This window comes from Hylobates moloch, unplaced genomic scaffold, assembly GCF_009828535.3.
Source record: "Hylobates moloch isolate HMO894 unplaced genomic scaffold, HMol_V3 SCAFFOLD_19, whole genome shotgun sequence".
Classification (NCBI taxonomy): Eukaryota; Metazoa; Chordata; class Mammalia; order Primates; family Hylobatidae; genus Hylobates; species Hylobates moloch.
In genome coordinates this window covers 34,718,797-34,738,094 of record NW_026652294.1, presented here as the reverse complement: position 1 = coordinate 34,738,094, position 19,298 = coordinate 34,718,797, and the positions used below count along the sequence as shown (strand labels likewise).

The window sequence follows — 19,298 nt, the reverse complement described above, 5'->3', positions numbered from 1 at the left end:
TTTAAAGGAAAATGTAAGAAGGCAAGATCAAAAGAGGCAGACACAAGAAACAATTAGTAAGCAATATATATGTTTCTCATTCTCTTGCAAAGAAATTCAAATTATGGAAATGCTTTAAATGAACAATTATTAAAATTATAGACTAGGAAGGCACTGATAAAACTGGTACTTTTCATTCAATTAGTGTAATCCAACACAACTCTGGAAGTCACTTGGAATCAAATTTTTATCCTCTGCCGTAGGAACTTGTTAAATTTCTCAAAACAATATAAATGCAGACATTCATTGGAGTATTTTTTATAGTACTGAACATTTCAAACTTACTGCCCAACGATAGGGAAATGGTTAAGTACATTAGCTCACTTATCCCTCTTCCTTTTTCCTCCTCTCCCACCGGGCCGAGGACTCCCTCTGCTTCTCCCTTACACCAGGACTGAACCTTTCCTTCCCACTCAGAGGAGGTTCTGAGGACTGAGGTGGGCAAACCCCTGAGGATCTTCAGTGGGGGCAGAGAAAGGGCTCACTGGGATGGGGGGCAACACTATGGCTTCAGCTTCTCCTTGGCGTCGTGTGCATGTGTTCCTGAAGCCGAAACGGAATTTAACAGGTCTGGGTCCCAGATCCATTTCCATGACTAGCCATGGGCTATCTATGATCTGTCAAAAGGGGACTTGGATACGAGCTCTCAGATCCCCTTCCAATCTAAAACAGATTCTTTTTTAAAAAAAATCCAAATGTGATTACATCACTTCAGACTAAAAACTTCCAAAGGCTTCCCCCACTTGCTCTGAGGATCAAGGCCAGGGCAAATGGGAGCTCACTGCAGCCTCAACCTCCTGGGCTCAAGTGATCTTCATCTTCCCATTCCAGCCTCCTGAGTAGCTGGACTACAGGCACATGCCACCACAGCTGGCTAATTAAATGTTTTTTTGTAGAGATGGGCATCTCACTATGTTGCCCAGGCTGGTCTTGATCTCCTGGGCTCAAGCCTTGGCCTCCCAAAGTGCTGGGATCACAGCATGAGCCACTACACTCAGGCAATTACCATAATTCTAATGCAATATTTATTCCTCAATTAAACAAATGCGTTTTATTATTTACTTATTTATTTTTTTGAGATGGAGTTTCGCTCGTTGCCCAGGCTGGAGTGCAATAGCACGATCTCGGCTCGCCGCAACCTCTGCCTCCCAGGTTCAAGCGATTCTCCTGCCTCAGCCTTCCTAGTAGCTGGGATTACAGGCATGCGCCACCACGCCCAGCTAATTTTGTATTTTTAGTAGAGATGGGGTTTCTCCATGTTGGTCAGGCTGGTCTCGAACTCCTGACCTCAGGTGATCCGCCCACTTCAGCCTCCCAAAGTGCTGGGATTACAGGCATGAGCCACTGTGCTCGGCCACAAATGCGTTTTATTCTAAGATAACCCTCCTGACAAGAAAGGATCATGGGTTAACACATGGAGGTGTTTACACCCTAAACCAGCCCAAAGTTCAACTTAAATGTCCAAACAATTTTTGTTTTTTTTTGAGATGGAATCGTGCTGTCACCCAGGCTGGAGTGCAGTGGTGTGATCTTGGCTAACTGCAACCTCCACCTCCGGGTTCAAGCGATTCTCCTGCCTCAGCCACCCAATAGCTGGGATTACAGGTGCCCGCCACCACGCCTGGCTAATTTTTGCATCTTATTTTTAGTAGAGGTGGGGTTTCGCCATGTTGGGCCAGGCTTGTCTCCTACTCCTGACCTCAGGTGATCCGCCTGCCGTCGGCCTCCCAAAGTGCTGGGATTACAGGCGTGAGCCACTGTGCCTGGCCTAAATGTCCAATGTTTAATCTTCCCTAGACATATTCTAAAAAATACAGCTTGACTTTATTTTTTCTTATGGAAAAGACTGTCACTAAATGAAATGGAACTAAAATGACACCATATATACCTGAAAGTAGTGGTTAGTGGGAGGGAACGCTGGCCTGTGAAAGGTACACCCAGTAAACATATCAAGAGCAAATTAAGAGACCTGCATTTGAATCCTGGCTCTGTCTCTTCCCAGCTGTATCTCCTCTGGGAGAAGTATTTAACCTCTCTGAGCCTCAGGTTCCTTATCAGGGAGCTAACGATAACATCTACCCTGTAAGGTTATTGCTAAAATTAAATGAGAGGATCGGTATAAAAAGTAGAAGTCACAATGCCAGCATATAGGGAACTCTTTTTTTTTCCTGAGAGACGGAGTCTTGCTCCATCACCCAGGCTGGAATGCAGTGGCACGATCTCGGCTCGCTGCAACCTCTGCCTCCAGGGTTCAAGCAATTCTCTTTCCTCAGCCTCCCGAGTACCTGGCATTGCAGGTGCGCGCCACCACACCCGGCTAATATTTGTATTTTTAGTAGAGACGGAGTTTTGCCATGTTGGCCAGGCTGGTCTTGAACTCCTGACCTCAGGTGATCAGCCCACCTCGGCCTCCCAAAGTGCTGGGATTACAGACATGAGCCACCGTGCCCGGCCCAGGGAGTTCTTAATACATATTAACTGTTACTGCTTCTTAGAATGTTAATAAGAAGTTCTTTCCTTATGTAGGCCCTTAGGGCCCGTTTCTGGATGGCCTATGTGTAAATGCAAGGACTTAACACAAGGTTATGGCCCAGTCCCTGCTCTCCAGGAGTCAAATCTTGGCGATTTTGCATCAGTGGCAGACTAAGCGTTACGGCAGGAAAGAACTCCACAAAGTGTCTCACGCTTCATTTAATCTGAAGAATATTACAGGCTCTCCGTCTTCAGATATAAATTATTTATAACGTTACAGAACAAGCTGCGAATTCAACCACTTAAGAACTAAGGAAGTCTACACGGTGTTAATTGCTGGCCACAGTCCTCCCGATCTGGTTTTTTAAAAAAGTCCCCCGGGCCCCCATTTCAGTAGACGTGCACCATGCCGTAGAGGAACGTCCAGAACAGGACGTAGGTGAAGAGGCCCCCGATGAGGCCTCCTGTAAAGAGAGGTCTCCGTGATTTGAAATATTTGTTCCACCTCCTTCCCGCCTTGAGAATGAGGAGCAGGGAGAGCAGGACGGAGGCGAGCACGTAGAAGATGAAGCCGTAGAGGCCGGTGAGGCCGAGGATGCCGGCCGTGGCCCCCGACAGCGCTGACACCGAGGTCCGGCAATAATCCAGGACGGCGGCGTTGCCCCGCACGGCCGCCTCGCTGATGAACGGCGGCCCTTCCCGCTTGGCCACCACCGCGGCCATCGCACCCGCCGGGGCTCGGCCCCTCGCTTTCTCGCGGAACAACGCGGAGCTGCGGAGAAAATCAAGTTACAAGTGGCGCCCGGAGCTCCGTGAGTTGGGTTCACGCCGCCCCCTCCCCCTGGAGCTTCCGAGACCTGGCACCAGTCCTGGGCCTCGGATCTTCCAAAGACGCCGAGGAGATTGAGGGTCCGGGCCGGCCGGGAGGTGGTGGCGCGTCTGCGTTCCCCGGCCACGCTGGCCCAGTTACCTTGAACACGGCGCCGGACACAGTACTTAGCGTTCCCTCACACGGGCAGGGGAGGAGATGCCCGCGGCGCCATCTTGCTCGGAAGGCTGCCGGGAGGTCCCGGGCTGCGCACGCGCCCAGATCCCGCCCCGCCCTCCGCGCCTGCGCCGTGGGCGCCCCGGACACGCTCCACCCTCTGCTCGCTTTTCTGCGCACGCGCTGGGACTTCCGAAAGCGGAGTGGCGCTCCGGCCAGTGATTGGATGGAGGTTTGTTAACTATTCATGAGGGGGCGGGCCGAGCGGGGCGGCCTTTGTTAAGCAGCGAGGGCGCGGCAGCGGGTACTCTGCTGCCGGCTTCTCGGAGCGGCGCTGGGCGACCAGAGCGGGGTCGAAATGTCCTACATCCCGGGCCAGCCGGTCACCGCCGTGGTGGTGAGTGCGCTTGCGCGGGCTCCTCCTCGTCTTGACCTGACCCCACCTCGCAGAGCGGGAAACGGACACCCCCAAGCAGGTTGACAGAGCATCGAACCCGGGACTCCTGCGAACCGGCGGCAAGGGCTCGGGTCCCCGCTTTGCCGGAGCGGGCCGCAGTTCCCCCAGCCACGAAACAGGGACGGCCGGGACCCGAGGGCCTCCCGAGACCCTGGACGGAGCCCAGACTGCGTGCGCGGGGCGGGGAGGGCCACGGGGAAAGGCCCGGCTGCGGGAGCCTGGAAAAGCGCCCCCTTCCCGGGCCTCCGTGTCCCCAGACGGGGAGCTGCGGGGGGCGGGCGCCGATCCCGACGTCCATGAGTCGCAGCCTCTGGAATGAGGAAATGCTTCCTCCGCTGCAGCCTGCGCCGCCGCCCGGAGGGAGATCTGGGGGTGGGGCTGTCCCGAGCCTGCCATGGCAGCCCCTGCCCCCTTCCTGTCCAGCCTTGCTCCTCCGACCCACTCGCCGCCTGGTCCAGGGTGGACGCTCGTATAGCTGCGATGAGCGTTCCCTCTTCGAACTTTTCTTGGGTCTCCAGGCTGTAAGGCAAAAAAGTCCAGGCCTCCCTCCTGGCAACTTGAGTCCTGAGTAGACCCTCTGGGGGCTAGCCTAGGCCCCTGGCCGCCCTCTGGCTTGTTTTAGGTGCTGGGTGCTATTAGACTAGGCAGAGGGAGGAAGGAAGGCTGGGACGTTAGACTCAGACGCCGGTGTCACAGCGGGACACAACCCTATGACAGAGGTGGGGAGTCCCAGAGAGAAGTGCTCAGCCAGAAAAGACCACCTCAGGAAAGACTCAGGTCTCCTGCCTACCTCCCGACAGCGTTCAGAGAACGAGAAGAAATGCCTGCCCTATGGGCAGGAGGTCAAGTGGAAGTCCCCGCCCTGGAGCCATAGGGACTGGGTGTGTTATCTCAGATGGGTGTGCTGGAGAAGCTTCAGCAATCAGGTGGCTGGAGGCAGAGAAGCCACTGATAAAGATGACACGTGAGGCTGAGCTTAGAGCACTGGCTCAGGCCTGGGCCAGAAGGAAACATTGCTGGACCAGCTGACAGCTGTCCTAAGCTTCACCCTCCCTGCACCAGCCTGACTTTTTTTTTTTTTTTTTTTTGAGACAGTCTTGCTCTGTTCCCCAGGCTGGAGTACAGTGGCGCGATCTCAGCTCACTGCAACCTCCGCCTCCTGGGTTCAAGCGATTCTCCTGCCTCAGCCTTCCGAGTAGCTGGTATTACAGGTGTGCACTAGCACACCCAGCTAATTTTTGTATTTTTAGTAGAGACAGGGTTTCACCATGTTGGCCAGGCTTGTCTTGAACTCCTGACCTCAGGTGATCCACCCGCTTCAGCCTCCCAAAGTGCTGGGATAACAGGCGTGAGGCACTGCGCCCGGCCCAGCCTGGCTTTTTAAAATCCCTCCCTGCCCCAGAGAGAAGGCACCACGTTTGCTCTTTAGCTAGAAGTGGGGCGGGGACAGGTGAGGAGCCAGAGCAAGCCACCTTCTGCGTGACCTCGCCCAGCAAATCAGTGACAGCCCTGTCTCCCAACCCAAGGGCCTGTAATCTTCTGACTGTGCAGGTGGAGCAGGCCTGGAGGAGCTGAGTTTGGGGCATGAGGACCCAGGCACAGTGGGCCTCATGCTTCCTGCCCCCCTCCCTTATGCCATAACTGGTCCCAGGGCCTTCCCCAAAACTGCAGGCCCATGCCTCCCAATTCCGGTAATACCAGGAACGTGCCTGAACGTGGTGTGTATGGTCTGGCCTCTCCCTTGAGTCTTGGATTGGGGATGGGTTTGGGCAGCCTCACTCCCCAGTCCCCACCCTCCCCCATGTAGAATTTTGAGAATGTTAAAGACATTTAGGCCATTCCTCTGAACTCTGGCTCCATAGATCCATCTGCCTTCTGGACACCTGCCCCGCAGCTCCTGGCACTCCAACCCAACCTGCTCCTCCTCCTCCTGGGTCCCCATCTGAGTGATGTGTGTTCAGCCAGGGGAGGTGGCTGGGTGCTCCTCTTGACTCCTCTCTTCCATGAGTGGTCACTAAGTCTGTAGATCTCCATTTTCAGGTAGCTCCATGTCCCCTGGCCTCTGCATCCTGCTTTTGTGAGATGTCCGTTCCTCTTCTGATTACCCGAGTGGTCATTCTAGCAGCAAACCTGACCATGCCCTACCCTACTCCATTCCTGAGAACTCCAGTGGGTTCAGGATCAAGGTCAGGCTATCCATCACCCCCTCAAAGCCTGATGCAAATAATCCCCCTTTTGGGAAACTTCTTCAGGTCTAGTCTAGATTGTCTTTTGCTTTTTTCTTTTCTCCTTCCTGTTAAAACTCTACTTTGGGAATGATCTGGTCTGGCTCCCAGCATCTGCTGACTGGACGATGTTTGCCAAGGGCTTTGAAAGGAACCTGGCACAGTTGGGGACCATAGCCCCAGAGCATGGTGGGAGCGCCGCAGAACACTCTTGTTTCTGCACAAGAGCAGGGCCTGGGGCTTAGGGAGACACCCCTACTCCCCTTCCAGGATGGGATCTGGCCCCAGCCTTACACTTTCAGCCTCATCTCGCCTCCCAGTTCTGTGTCCCGCACTGGACACTCCAGTCTCATGAACATGTATCCACAGCACCTTGAAGCCTGTGCTCTGGTCCCCGTGGCCGGCAAGCCCTTCCTCTCCTTTCTATGCAAGTTTCATCTCTGCTTTTCCAGAGCACCTCCTGTGAGACGGGCTTCCCACCCACAGAAGCCACAGCACCTGGACTCGGGCCAGCAGGGGCTTCGACCACATGTTGATCAAGACTAGTGCCTAAGACTGACAGGGGAAGTGGGGACAGGTTGAGGACAGAGGGCTGTGTGGGTGGATCAATGTGGCCAAGTTCTGAGTGCCAGCTCCTCAGCCTCCCAGGCTGGTGAGCAGCTGGATTCCTGCAGGGGCCTGGGACCCACCCCCTTGTCATGGCTCTGAGGCTGCTGCTGGGGACACCCACCAGCCTAATTCTCCAACCACCCACTTCCCTCAACTGGCTTTTTTCTTTGCCAGCAAAGAGTTGAAATTCACAAGCTGCGTCAAGGTGAGAACTTAATCCTGGGATTCAGCATTGGAGGTGGAATCGACCAGGATCCTTCCCAGAATCCCTTCTCCGAAGACAAGACGGACAAGGTGAGGGGGTCTGGGGTCCTGGGACCGCTCCGTGGGGCACAGGGGCCTGAGATGGTGGGTCTCTGCTTCCTGGGCCGGCATGGAAGGAACAGACCTCATCTCTCAAACCATGCTCTCTAAGAAGGCATCAGAAGCGACCTAGTGAGAATAAGGACGGGTGGGGTGAGGAAGGGCTGCTCACAGAGCCCAGGAGGAGCAGGAGGCGGCCGTCAGCAGGGCCGGTGCATGGTGGGGCTCTCTCGGAATAGTCCTCACTGACCGTGTGTGCTGGGAGAGGCTGGGTGCAGCGACAGAGGGACGGCTGAGAATGTGCCATGCTGGCTTCCGCTCTGTGGATAAGGGGCCAGCCAGTCCAGTGACCACAGGGCTTGACTTGGGCTGCCCCTTTCCAGGGTATTTATGTCACACGGGTGTCCGAAGGAGGCCCTGCTGAAATCGCTGGGCTGCAGATTGGAGACAAGATCATGCAGGTAACAGGTGTCCCAAAGGAGGAAAAACAAGGTTTGGGCAAGCAGGTCTGAAGCACGTGGGGGTGGGGAGCTGCCCCAGCCTGCCAGCTGGGAGAGACTCACTGCAGCCAATTGGGAACCCATGCTGGTATTGCCCCAGAGGACGCTGGCTCTCTCTCCTGTGTGTCTCAGCCACAGTGCTTGGCGTCTCCCAGCCCTGGGATGTTAGGCTGGGGGCCTGCTGAATGACCTGGGCCCCCAAAGCCCTCTGCTTCCAGATCCCAGAGGGCGGGGAGCTGAGGTGGGCCTGTGTTCTCTCCCGGGGCCAGGTGAACGGCTGGGACATGACCATGGTCACACACGACCAGGCCCGGAAGCGGCTCACCAAGCGCTCGGAGGAGGTGGTGCGCCTGCTGGTGACGCGGCAGTCGCTGCAGAAGGCCGTACAGCAGTCCATGCTGTCCTAGCAGCCGCCACCATCTGCGACTCCTGCCTGCCGCCTCTCTGTACAGTAATGCCACTTCCACACTCTGTCCCCATCTGGCTTCTGCTGAGCGCTGGGCCCCAGCTCAGAAGGGCTACAGCTGGTCCCAGAGGCCTGGCCCAGCCTTCCTTCTCACCCCTGGCCTGGGGCCTCTGGGACCAGCCTTCTCCCCTGGACACTGAGGATCGGAAACAAGAGCCTGGAGCTGAGTGGCAGCCGGTCTGCTGTGACCACAGGCTCAGGTCCGACCCTGCTGCCTGGCCACAGCAGTGGCTGGGCAAGTGGGAACCACCATCTCTTGGGAGCCCCTAAAGCTGGGATATGCCGGAGGGGCCAGGCCTTTCCTGCTTTTCCCTGGCTGCAGGGTTTGGCTCCGCCCCTGCCCCCCAGGCCTCGTGTGTCCACCTCACAGTGCCTCTGCCCATCGGGGGACTGGACACAAATCCTGCCAGAGGCGCTATGAAAGTTTGCCCAGATGAAGCCAGGTGGGCTCCCCGTTCACTCCCACTCTCCCGAGGGGTGCTGGCCTCCCCAGGGTTTGCCTTCTTACAGGATTTAGACGGGGTTCGAGGCTCACATTTCAGGGCAGCTCTCAGGATTGTCATTTTCCTCTTTGCCTGTGGGTTTAACTTTTGTATTTTTTTAAATCACAAGTTTGATACAAAATGTTTTTACCGTACTCTTTGGAGATGCCCATTCTACTTTTGAATTTAGCTTTTACTAATTCGCATCTGGAAGCTCAGCAAGTGCACGAGCCTTACTTTGGTTACCGTGGAAACCACTGCCGCCCCTCCCCGACGTGGTGTGCTCAATAAACAGTACTGGAATTCACAGGGGGCTTTGCTGAGGCATGGGCTGGGATATCTGGGGGGTGGGATATTGGGACCAGAGCTGTGGTTTTAATGATGGCCCCATCCCCCACTGTTCTGGGACAAAGCTCAACTACTCCCGGGCCCACCTGTCTGGAAATCCCGGGGCTGGTGGAGCCGTAGCAGCTGCACTGCGCTTGACCTGAACCACATCTGTGGGAGCGTCTGGGAGCACTGGGGTGGGACCCTGGGGTGCGTGTGCTTTCTTGGGTTATTGTGAAGCCCCTACTTGCTCCCAACTTCCTTTCTGCAACCTAGCCTCAGCTCCCACCTGGGAGGGGCCATAGGGACACCCAGGGGTGCCTGGGAGAGACCCCTGCCTATAAGACTCTTAAGGGCACTCCATGTATCACAGCGAGGGACGCAACCCTACGTGTTGCTGGGGGCTGTGATCTGGCCAGATGGGGGTGAGCCAGAGAGCACCTGACTACCTGTGTACCGGCTCTGGGAAGGTGTTAGCACTCCTGGGCCTACCTAGCACTGCCAAATCAGATATTAAAGAAAAGTCAATAATTTTTTTTTTTTTTTTGAGATGGAGTTTCGTTCTTGTTGCCAAGGCTGGAGTGCAGTGGCATGATCTCGGCTCACTGCAACCTCCGCCTCCCGGGTTCAAGTGATCCTCCTGCCTCAGCCAACCAGGTAGCTGGGATTACAGGCGCCCGCCACCATGCCCAGCTAATTTTTGTATTTTTAGTAGAGATGGGGTTTTGCAGTGTTGGCCAGGCTGGTCTCGAACTCCTGACGTCAGGTGATCTACCTGCCTCGGCCTCCCAAAGTGCTGAGATTACAGGCGTGAGCCACCGCACCCGGCCAGAAAAGTCAATCGTTTGAAATCTCTCATTTTTAAAGTATGGCACCCAGTAACACATTTACTGGGTGACACAAGTGAAACAGGTCTGTGGATCCGGTCAGGCCAAAGTCTGCTCTACAGAAACAAGACCTGACATTCTTTGATGTTTGTTACAACTAGATAGAGGAAGCGTCTGGAGAATAAGACCCCCACTGCCCCCGCTCCCAGTGCTGGTGTGCCCTTCAGAACCTCATCCACCCTGGCTCATATCCAGATTGAGTGGCATGCCCTGGTAATGGTGAAGACATGGAGCCTGGGAGACTGACCTGGCCCTGGGCGGGCAGGCGTCTCGCACTACCCAAGAGGGCTCCCCAGTGAAGTGTGGGGTCAGCACGCAGCCCTCTTGGGTCAGTGAACTTCACAACCTTATGCGCTTCCTTACATGAGGGGAGCAGGGCACCTGGCTCTGAAGGCCAGCACACCTGCCTTCTGTATCAGGCACACACTCAAGAGTGCAGAAAGGAAGCGAGTAGGTTTTAATTCAAGATACAGGCCCCTCGCGTTGATCTTGTAGAAGGAAACTCAGTGGACTGACAAGCTCAAGTCATGTATGAGGCACGTCCTGGGACCCCCCTCCTGCCATAGGAAGGACGATGGCTTCGGGCGGAGGGAAGGAGGTTTGAGATCAGGGTTGGGCCCATACAGATTGTGTGAGGTGGTCTCAAGTACAAATACTTATCTGAGGCTCCTCAACAGGCCAGAAATTGGTCTCAAGTAGGGGTCTGGGGAGAGAGAGAGAAGGGGGCCTGCCCTCCCTCCAGGGGAGCTGGTCGCCGTTTGGCAGGCCTAAGAGACCTCTAAGGCACAGATTGGTAGCAGGAGAGAGATGTGTCCTGTACTCCAGATGCTGGGTAAGGAGCAGTTGGATGTGCTCAGATGGGGCTCATCTGAGAAGGTGGAGGTAGGAGAGAGGGCAGAAGAGAGTAAGCCACTTCCAAACGTCCCTCCAAAAAATCTGAAAGGAGTTACTATGCTAATCTGCTGGGCATGAGTCCAATTCAGAACCAATCTGGTGGCCCCTCAGGGCTCAGAAATACTCTGGGTAGGGCCAGCTGTTGCTGCAGTCGCGGACGCTGAGTTATGTAGAGAGAGTATGTCAGGAAAGTGGCCTTCAGAGAAAGAGCCCCACGGCCTAACCCCAAAGTCCTAGCCCCTCCACCAGCACCTCTGAGTCCACTGGCCACGGCACCTGGCTGCTTGGTCTCTGGGAACACAGCGGTGGCAGCAAAGTGCCCTTGGCTCTCCCGGCTGCAAGGTCAGCCCTTCAAGCTGCTCGCAGAAACGCTGGTAGTTTGGGGCAAAGCCTTCGGCTGCAAGCTCGGTGCCCAGTCCTGCCTGAGACGGCTGCCAGAGCCTGTGTGCGCTGCCTGAAGCCTTAAAGAAAAGAGATGGCGGCGTCAAGGCGACGGTGCCACGTGCCTGGCCGGGGAGGCCCAGGAGGGGCCCGGACGAAGGCAGGCTGTTGAATGGCCTCTGGCCCCAGGAGCAGAGTGCTCTCCTCTGTCCGCACACTGAGCCAGCCCTGTGTGCCAGGGCCCAACCGCTTCTCCGGCCTTCGCTGGGTGAGGCCTTCCCCAGCAGGGCAGGAGGCCAGGGGCTGGGTACACTGGGTCCCTGGGTGCTAGTTCAGCTGGTCATACCCCGGTCTCTTTCTGTACAAACAGAAGTGCTGGATGAAGAAGACAATGTCGAACACAATGGAGAAGATCCCGAGGCCAAACTTGGTTGGGTCTCCGAAGATCAGCGTCCACTGGTCTGTCCGCAGCCCGGGGACAGAAGCTGGCGTTAGGCTGGCAGCTCCTGAGGGAGCTGGAGCATGTGGGGTGGTGGGAGGTGGGGGTCCCAGAAAACCACAGATCCTCCAGTTACGAAGGCCCCGAGGTGGGTCTCTCCTTGGGGGCTGGATTGGCTTGGATCCCAGGTGGGGGTGGAGCCCTGGCTGGAGGGTCCCGGGAAGGCTGGCCCCGCCCCATGCTCCAGCCACAGGGTGGCCAGCAGCCCGCTGGCTGACTCACCGTTGTTGTAGGACTGGAGGAACATCTGCAGGAGGCTGAAGCTGCCCCCGGTGAAGTCCAGGAGCACGTTGCCAATGCTCCAGCCCTCGGTGCTTTTGTAGTAAAAGTTCATGTAGGCCTGGGCCAGACAGACGGACAGACAGACAGAGGGCGGTGAGGACTGGGCGGCTGCCTCATGCGCCTCGTGACTGCCCCTCCAAACAAAAGCGGTTCTCATTCCTCCCACTGGGGCCTTGGCTCCTAGGAACACAGTGACCTTTGGGCTACGACAGGCCTCAGCCAAGGAACAGTTTGGGTGGCCCTGGGGGTGGGCGTCTCATCTGCATGTACAGCAATCAAAGGCCCCCAGCCCCCACACCTCACACCTCCAGCGGAGGCGGGGCCGATGCGGCCTTCCCCATCTCCTCCACATCCCTGGGGCCAAGGCCCTCCACTAGTTTCCCTGCAGCTATGATTCTTCTTCTCACCTCCAGGGAAGGCTGTCCCCAAACTCAGCCTGGACTTCGTGTGCTTAGGGACTGGTGGGAGTGGGACTTCTGGTTTGGAATCCCGGCTCCATCACCAGAGCTTGCTGTCTTGGGCAAGTGACAGTTCTCCTAGCCTTGGTTTTCCCATCTGTAGAGCGGGGTTAAGTACCCCCCCAGGCCTGGCCGGGGCTTCCTGGGTCTGGGGGGCGGGTCTGTGGGGACGTCCTGAGAGGTCCTGGCCTCTCTGGTGGCCTCCCAGTGAGCCTCCAGTCGGTCCCTGTCTGTGTCCTGGCTCACCCTCTTCCGTACTTGCTGCCGTCCCTCCAGTCCTGGACAGTTCCAAACGTCCATCCCCGGTTTCTTGGCCCCAAGCCCTCCCACCCTCAGGGACTGGGGCCACTTCCCCAAACCTTCCCCTCCTCGGAAGCCCTCCCCAGCTCCTGGGACCTGACCCCAGCTTCCCAGCTTCAACACGCTCAATACTGTTCAACCAGCCGCATCCCCTCACTACCTCCCCGTGTCCCGCCCCAGCCCCTGTGCAGGCTGGCCTGGCGCGGAATGCCCGGGCTCCTTGTCCACAGAACTTAGTCCTGCTCAGCCTGAGTCCAGCCCTGCCTCCCAGTCAGAACACTCGCCCTCCTGAGCTCACACAAGGCTGCCAGGGCTGGGGACATGGGAACAAGGCTCCTCCCTTTGGGAATGGGCTGAGTTAAATGAGGCCCTAGATCCCCGGGTGCAGCAACTTCAGCCCCGACCCTGTCCCAGGCCATGGGGCAAGATGTGCTGGACCCTGAGTCCCTGGATCTGAAGAGGACCAGCTGTGCTCATAGGATGGGCTGAGCTCTGTGCAGGAAGGGGCTCCCTCCTCCCACCTCACCTCTCCAGAGTCTCCTGCTGTGGAAATGGAGGCAGTGGTGGGGGCAGAGCCAAAGACATCAGGAAAGACTGGGGTGTGGAGAAGGGGAACCACCTGCACAACGCCTGATGCTTAGGGGAGCGTGGGGTCCCAGGGGCCTCTGCTAACGAGCTCCTGTGATTCCAGCCCGGGGGAAGAGCGGCAGGCTGGCTTCCCCACCGCCCCGCCCCTGCTGGGCTCCCGGGCTCCCTGTGGCTTTCCATCCTGTTTCCTTGCCCCGGCAGGAGCTGCCGCACCGGAGCAGGGCCTGGGCCATGGAGCTCTCGCCTCTCCTGCCACCGGCCACGTGAACAGGGCCCCGGAAGTACCTGTGGAAAATACTTGGCCAGCGTGACTGCGAGCTTGATGTAGGAAAAGCAGAAGAGAAACTGCAGCCACGTGGTCACTCCCACTGCAGCCACAATCATGGTGACAAATGCGAAGAGCCACGCGAGCACCAGGAAGCCGATGGCAGGCCAGGACACGCGCTGGCCACCGCGCTGGGGGCGAGAGGAGGGCAGAGATGTGGACCCACACAGAGGCCACGCCGGGGCTGAGCAAGGACAGCCCCGGATAGGGTGGGCTTAGAGAGGGGCACGGAGGCTGGACCCTGGCCTTGAAGGAGCCCCTGCGAGGTTGGGGCTGCACTGGGGTTGTGGCAGGGGAACATCCGGGCCACAGAAAGCATCACACCTGGGCTGGTGCTGGATCTCCCCAGCACCAACCACACCTTCTCATCGCCAGGGCCTCCTGTTCAGGCCGCTTGGACTCTCAAGCTCCGTCTGCTTTGTTCCTACTTGGCAGAACTAGGCGCCTCTCAGCACTCACTTGGAGACGTGGGCTCCGACCTCTGGTGGCCTGGTGCCTCTCCCAGCCAGGTACTGACTCGTCCCACGACCCGGCGGCAGCCTGAGGATCTCAGGAATCTGTTCCCTCGCCTCGCCTTTCCCTGAACACAGGCCCAACGTGGGCCTCCTTCACTCTCGCTTCACACCAAAAGCTAAGAAAGCCTAGAAGGTTCATACGGGTGGGACCAGACAGCCCCTGGCTGGCCTTAGAGTGTGAAGGGAACTCCCTGAGAGAAGGGAAAGCAAAGCTGTCGTATCAGGGGTCCCCGGACCCAGCCTTGGCGGGGCCCTGCCCTGCTGACACCCATGGCCTCCAGCAACAAAGCTGAATACAGGTGCCTCCACCTGCACGCAGCCCCTCCTGACCACTCAGGAGCCTGCCCCTCCTGGCACCCTGGAGCTCAGCTGCACCCACCTGCTCAGGGTCCTTCTCAAATGCCCCTTGGCCTCTGTGACTTGACCCCTCCGAGAGCCCACCCTGGCCCCTCCCCTCCTCCATAGGAACTTACTCATCCTTGGAGCCCAACCAAACGTCTTCCTCCGCCCTCCTCCCTTCTCTGCCCTCCTCCCTCCTCCCTGGCGGGGCTTAGGGCCTTGCGCTCCTCCAGGAGCTGTCTGTGCTCCTCTGCGCACGGCTCTCAGCCTGAGTCCAGCCACTGCCTCTCCCTGAGTCCCTCACCCCAGACTTGGGGAGCTCTGAGGGCCTGGACTCATGGGTGTCTTCTATGCCCAGCACGGGACCTGGACGAATGAACACACACCCTTCCTTTCCCAGGCTCTGCCGCGTCTTCTGTCAAAGGTGAGGTGGGGTGGTGGGTGTTGGCTGGGGCGGCCTGTGGGGGGCCAGGCCTGGTCTCACCTCATACAGGCAGCACTGCACGATGATGATCAGCGTGAGGACAACCGCGTGCAGGCTGAAGAAGACGTCATTGCTGTTCACGGGGTTCACTCCGTTGGGGTATTTGAGGAGAAACTGCTCCTGTTTGGTGGGTGGGAGAAGCTGGGTGGTGAGAGGCAGCCGGGCCACCACGCCACGTGGGCAGAGATGTGGGGCAGGCAAGGCCGTACCTTGATGTAGGGCACCCAGAGGAGGCCGATGTTGAATACACTGTAGGCCACGAAGCCCGTCAGGTTCAGAGCCACGAAGTCAAAGCTCAGACCAATGACGCTGCAGGGGGTGGAGGGGCAAGATAGGGCAGGGGGTGAAGACTGGCAGGGGTGGAGGGACAGGACAGAGGGTGAGGACTGGCTGGGGTGGAGGGGCAGGGCAGGGGGTGAGGACTGGCAGGGGTGGAGGGGCAGGGCAGGGGGTGAGGGCTGGTGGGGGTGGAAGGGCATGGCAGGGCCAAGGGTGAGGACTGGCACCACTGTGGGGAATGGGAGGGACAGGGCTCCCAGGCCACGGGGATGGAGGACTCGGCCCTTCTCAAGCAGGGTACTGTCCTTAGGTCCCTCCTGCTCCCACAGGGATGCCACACAATCCCTGCCTTCTCGAGAGCTACTTCCCTCCTCCCTTCCTCCCCTGCCCAGGATCTCTCTGCCCCTCAAGTCCTGGCTCCAGAGGGGAGTCGGGAGGCTTCCAGAAGAAAGCGTCTTCCTCCCGGCTCTCTGCTTGCCATCCCCCCAGGAGGCCCATGTGGCCAGGGTGACTGCAGGAGAGCTTGTGTCCTTGCAAGTCAAGGTGGGACGGCTTCGTCCCAAAGGCCGAGTCTACAGGACTTGACGCCGCAATCCTCCAGGGCTGCATGGACCCAGCGCAGAGGAGATTCACAATGGACTGCCCTCCCTCCCCCGCCCATTCTCCACTAAACTAAGGAGCCCCATTTTCCTTGTTGTGCTGCTTTCCCAGGGAGGGGCTGAGCTGGGCAAGGGATGAAACGCCCAGCACGGGAGTCCAACCCAGGCTCTCCGAGCCTTCACATTGGGACAACTTCCCATTGGGACAACTTTCTGGAAAGGACAGGCAGACAGAAGGGTAGACAGGACGTCGGAGGCTGCGCCATCGGCAGCCTTGCTGGAACACCCTGCTCCTAGGGGCCCCAGGAGAGCCTGCATGTGCGGCCCAGGGGGTTACCTTTTCCGCCTCCAATTCATGATCACCTGAGGGTAGAAGGAGATGGACCAGGCCACAAAGTAGATCCAGCCAATCACCTGGTTTATGATGCTAATGGCGCTGCTGCGGATCACGAGAAAGCGTATCCTCGGGCTGGAAAGGAGTTTGGGGACGGGGATGAGCTGAGCTGGGCTTCCAAAGGAGACTCGCACGCACCCAGCACGGCCCCCTTCTTGTCATGTGAGGCCCGCACGCGCTGAGGCCAGCCTACCCGGTCTGATTGGAGTGATTTCCATGTAGATAAACAGTAACTTGTCCAACATTTTGAGATGTCACTTGAAAAGAGGAATTTGTCACTCCAGAAGGCACCACAACCTGTTAGGAAGACTGAGGTTCAATCCAATGCCATGTACAGTTACTGAGGACCCCGCTGGCATCTAGCGCCATGCTACACACTAGGGAACGGAGGGACGCATCACCCGCAGCCTCATCTTCCAAGAGCTTACTAAGCAAAAGGAGAGACGCGGTGCCCACCAGCCGACTTGAACCTCTTGTTCACCATGCTGCCCAGGCTGGTCTCGAACTCCTGGGCTCAAGCAATCTACTCGCCTCGGCCTCCCAAAGTGCTGGGGTTATAGATGTAAGCCACCGCGCCTGGCCTGAGTGAGACTTTCCTGTTTTTTTTTTTTTTTTTTTTTGAGACGGAGTCTCGCTCTGTCACCCAGGCTGGAGTGCAGTGCAGCGATCTCGGCTCACTGCAACCTCTGCCTCCCGAGTTCAAGTGATTCTCCTGCATTAGGCTCCTGAGTCCCAAGTAGCTGGGATTACAGGTGCGCGCCACCATGCCCAGCTAATTTTTTAGTAGAGACGGACTTTCACTATGCTGGCCAGGCTGGTCTCCAACTCCTGACCTCAGGTGATCCGCCGCGCCTGGCCTGGGTGAGGCTTTCTGAGCAGAGCTATGGACTTATCCTCCTGCCCTCCTCTGGCTTATCTCTGAGGGAAGGAGGGATGGCTCTCGTCCTCTCACTGGGCATGTCACCTTGGGCAAGTTATTGAAGCTCTGATCTCAGTTTGCTCATCCGTAAAGCAAGTTAACAAAAGTGTCTGCCCTTCAGGGCTGCCATGAATGACAGGATGTCCAGAAAGCTGACAGCACAGAGCCTGGTGCACAGCAAACGGGGCCACTGCTATACTACAACAATACCATCACTTCTACTTCCGTCATCACTAGGCTCCTCAATGTCCACAAAACCATGTGTGCCCTGTGCCAGCCTGGCTGCCAAGTGACAAAGCAGAAGAGGCACATACATGAGGCACTTGGCAAAGAGGGCATTTTCACCCTTGCTGCTCCCCAATATTTGGCAAATGCTCTGCTTCAAGAAAAAGTACCTGGAAGCCTGCCTGCAACATCTGATCTCCCAAGCATTCCTGCTGAGACTCTTTTTTTTTTTTTTCTCCGTGAGATGGAGTTTCGCTCTTGTTGCCCAGGCTGGAGTGCAATGGCGTGATCTCAGCTCACTGCAAACTCTACCTCCCCGGTTCCAGCGATTCTCCTGCCTCCGCCTCCCGAGCAGCTAGGATTATGGGCATGTGCCGCCACGTCCGGCTAATTTTTGTATTTTTAGTAGAGACAGGGTTTCACCATGTTGGTCAGCCTGGTCTCAAACTCCCAACCTCAAGTGATCCACCCACCTTGGCCTCCCAAAGTGCTGGGATTACAGGTGTGAGCCACCGTGCCCAGCCCTTCCTGAGACTCTTAAATCCTGCTGCAGTGATGGGGAGCGGGATGACATCCTTACTGAACCCAACTGTCTCCCCTGGTCTCCAGCTTCTGTGCTCCCTGGATAATACTCCACCCATATTGCAGGTACCGTGAGGATCTGGCTCATTAGACTGCAGTGGCTTCTTATTATATATGTTTTGAGACAGAGTCTCACTCTGTTGCCCGTCTAGAATGCAGCGGCACAAACTCGGCTCACTGCAACCTCCGCCCCCAGGGTTCAAGTGATTCTCCTGCCTCAGCCTCCTGAGTAGTTGGGATTACAGGTGCCCACAACCATGCCCGGCTAATTTTTTGTATTTTTCGTAGAGATGGGGTTTCGCCATGTTGGCCTGGCTGGTCTCGAACTTCCGACCTCAGGTGATCCACCCGCTTCGGCCTCCCAAAGTGGTGGGATTACAGGCGTGAGCCACTGCGCCCGGCCTTCCAAGAGGCAGGTCTGGCTCTGTAGCTCAGGCTGGAGTGCAGTGGTGCGACTATAGCTCACTGATCACTCCAACTCCTGGGCTCAAGTAATCCTCCTGCCTCAGCCTCCTGAGTAGCTGGGACTACAGGCGCTCTACCGCACCCTGCAGTGGCTTCTTAATGAGGACCCCTGAAGCACTGCCTTCTTGTTCTTAGCACCAGAAATCAGGGGCTTTGGCAGAACAATTGAAATGGTATAGCGGCTGCAGCAAAGCCTGGAGTCCAAATTATGGTCCGCGTCTCGCAAGGTACGTCTTCGTAACGCGTGCCACTCCTGGCTCTTTTATTTTCCTGCCACTCACTTTTTCTTATGTTTAACAGATATTCCTTGCAACGTTGCTTGCATATTTGTTAAGTGGCCACTAAATCCCTTCTGGAACGAGGCAGGGAGAAAATCGGTCAATTGACCGATACAAGACAGAATGAAATGATAATCGCTACTTTTCACTGAGTGCTTTCTATGTGCCAGGGACAATCCTAGACATTTTTATTTTTTTAGATGGAGTTTTGCTCATGTCACCCAGGCTGGAGTGCAGTGGCATGATTTCGGCTCACTGCAACCTCTGCCTCCCGGGTTCAAGTGATTTTCCTGCCTCAGCCTCCTAAGTAGCTGGGATTACCGGTACTCGCCACCATGCTTGGCTAATTTTTGTATTTTTAGTAGAGACTGGGTTTCATCATGTTGGCCAGGCTGGTCTTGAACTCCCAACCTCAGGTGATCTGCCTGCCTCGGCCTCCCGAAGTGCTGGGATTACAGGCATGAGCCACCGCGCCCAATCCTAGACATTTTATACTTGCTAGTGCTTTTAATCTTCACAAGGCTGTCAAGTAGACATTATTCACCGTACAGCTGCGAATAAGGAGACGGTGCTGTATCGGGGTGAAGTGCCTTACCCAAGGCTCACAGGCCTGGCTCCTAGACCACGCAACTCCCGTGTTCTAACCAGAGGCTTCCAGCATCACAGGTAGTGGAGGGGAGTGGTGAGAGGGGAGTGGTGAGAGGTGGGTGGGGAAGGGCCAGTGAGGCAGGAGCCTGAAG

The 19,298-nt window shown here is 56.9% G+C and overlaps 3 protein-coding genes and 1 long non-coding RNA gene across 4 annotated transcripts in view; 2 read left to right on the top strand and 2 right to left on the bottom strand.

The window, feature by feature from the left end:
- Positions 1-2,715: 2,715 nt before the first annotated feature.
- On the bottom strand, positions 2,716-3,619 carry EMC6 (ER membrane protein complex subunit 6). The gene is made up of 2 exons (XM_032138916.2): positions 3,482-3,619; positions 2,716-3,283 (listed from the first exon to the last, which is right to left on the bottom strand). The coding sequence occupies exon 2, from the start codon at positions 3,232-3,234 to the stop codon at positions 2,902-2,904; it is 333 nt and encodes a 110-aa protein (XP_031994807.1). The 5' UTR covers positions 3,235-3,283; positions 3,482-3,619; the 3' UTR covers positions 2,716-2,901.
- Positions 3,620-3,777: 158 nt separating this feature from the next.
- On the top strand, positions 3,778-8,845 carry TAX1BP3 (Tax1 binding protein 3). The gene is made up of 4 exons (XM_032138915.2): positions 3,778-3,893; positions 6,962-7,081; positions 7,474-7,551; positions 7,860-8,845. Exons 1-4 carry the CDS (start codon positions 3,855-3,857, stop codon positions 7,995-7,997), a joined length of 375 nt encoding a protein of 124 aa, XP_031994806.1. The 5' UTR covers positions 3,778-3,854; the 3' UTR covers positions 7,998-8,845.
- CTNS (cystinosin, lysosomal cystine transporter) overlaps positions 8,635-19,298 on the bottom strand; it is a 26,289-nt gene continuing 15,625 nt past the window's right edge. The window contains exons 6-13 of the mRNA XM_032138907.2: positions 16,283-16,386; positions 16,033-16,164; positions 15,027-15,126; positions 14,818-14,937; positions 13,440-13,610; positions 11,749-11,866; positions 11,374-11,488; positions 8,635-11,107 (exon numbers count right to left, since the gene is read on the bottom strand). Of these exons, the coding sequence (XP_031994798.1) occupies positions 10,990-11,107; positions 11,374-11,488; positions 11,749-11,866; positions 13,440-13,610; positions 14,818-14,937; positions 15,027-15,126; positions 16,033-16,164; positions 16,283-16,386 (978 nt within the window). The 3' untranslated portion in view covers positions 8,635-10,989. The remainder of the gene's footprint in view (positions 11,108-11,373; positions 11,489-11,748; positions 11,867-13,439; positions 13,611-14,817; positions 14,938-15,026; positions 15,127-16,032; positions 16,165-16,282; positions 16,387-19,298) is intronic.
- LOC116458861 (uncharacterized) overlaps positions 13,714-19,298 on the top strand; it is a 12,755-nt gene continuing 7,170 nt past the window's right edge. The window contains exons 1-3 of the long non-coding RNA XR_004245413.2: positions 13,714-13,988; positions 14,692-14,757; positions 15,489-17,881. This is a non-coding gene — a long non-coding RNA (uncharacterized LOC116458861). The remainder of the gene's footprint in view (positions 13,989-14,691; positions 14,758-15,488; positions 17,882-19,298) is intronic.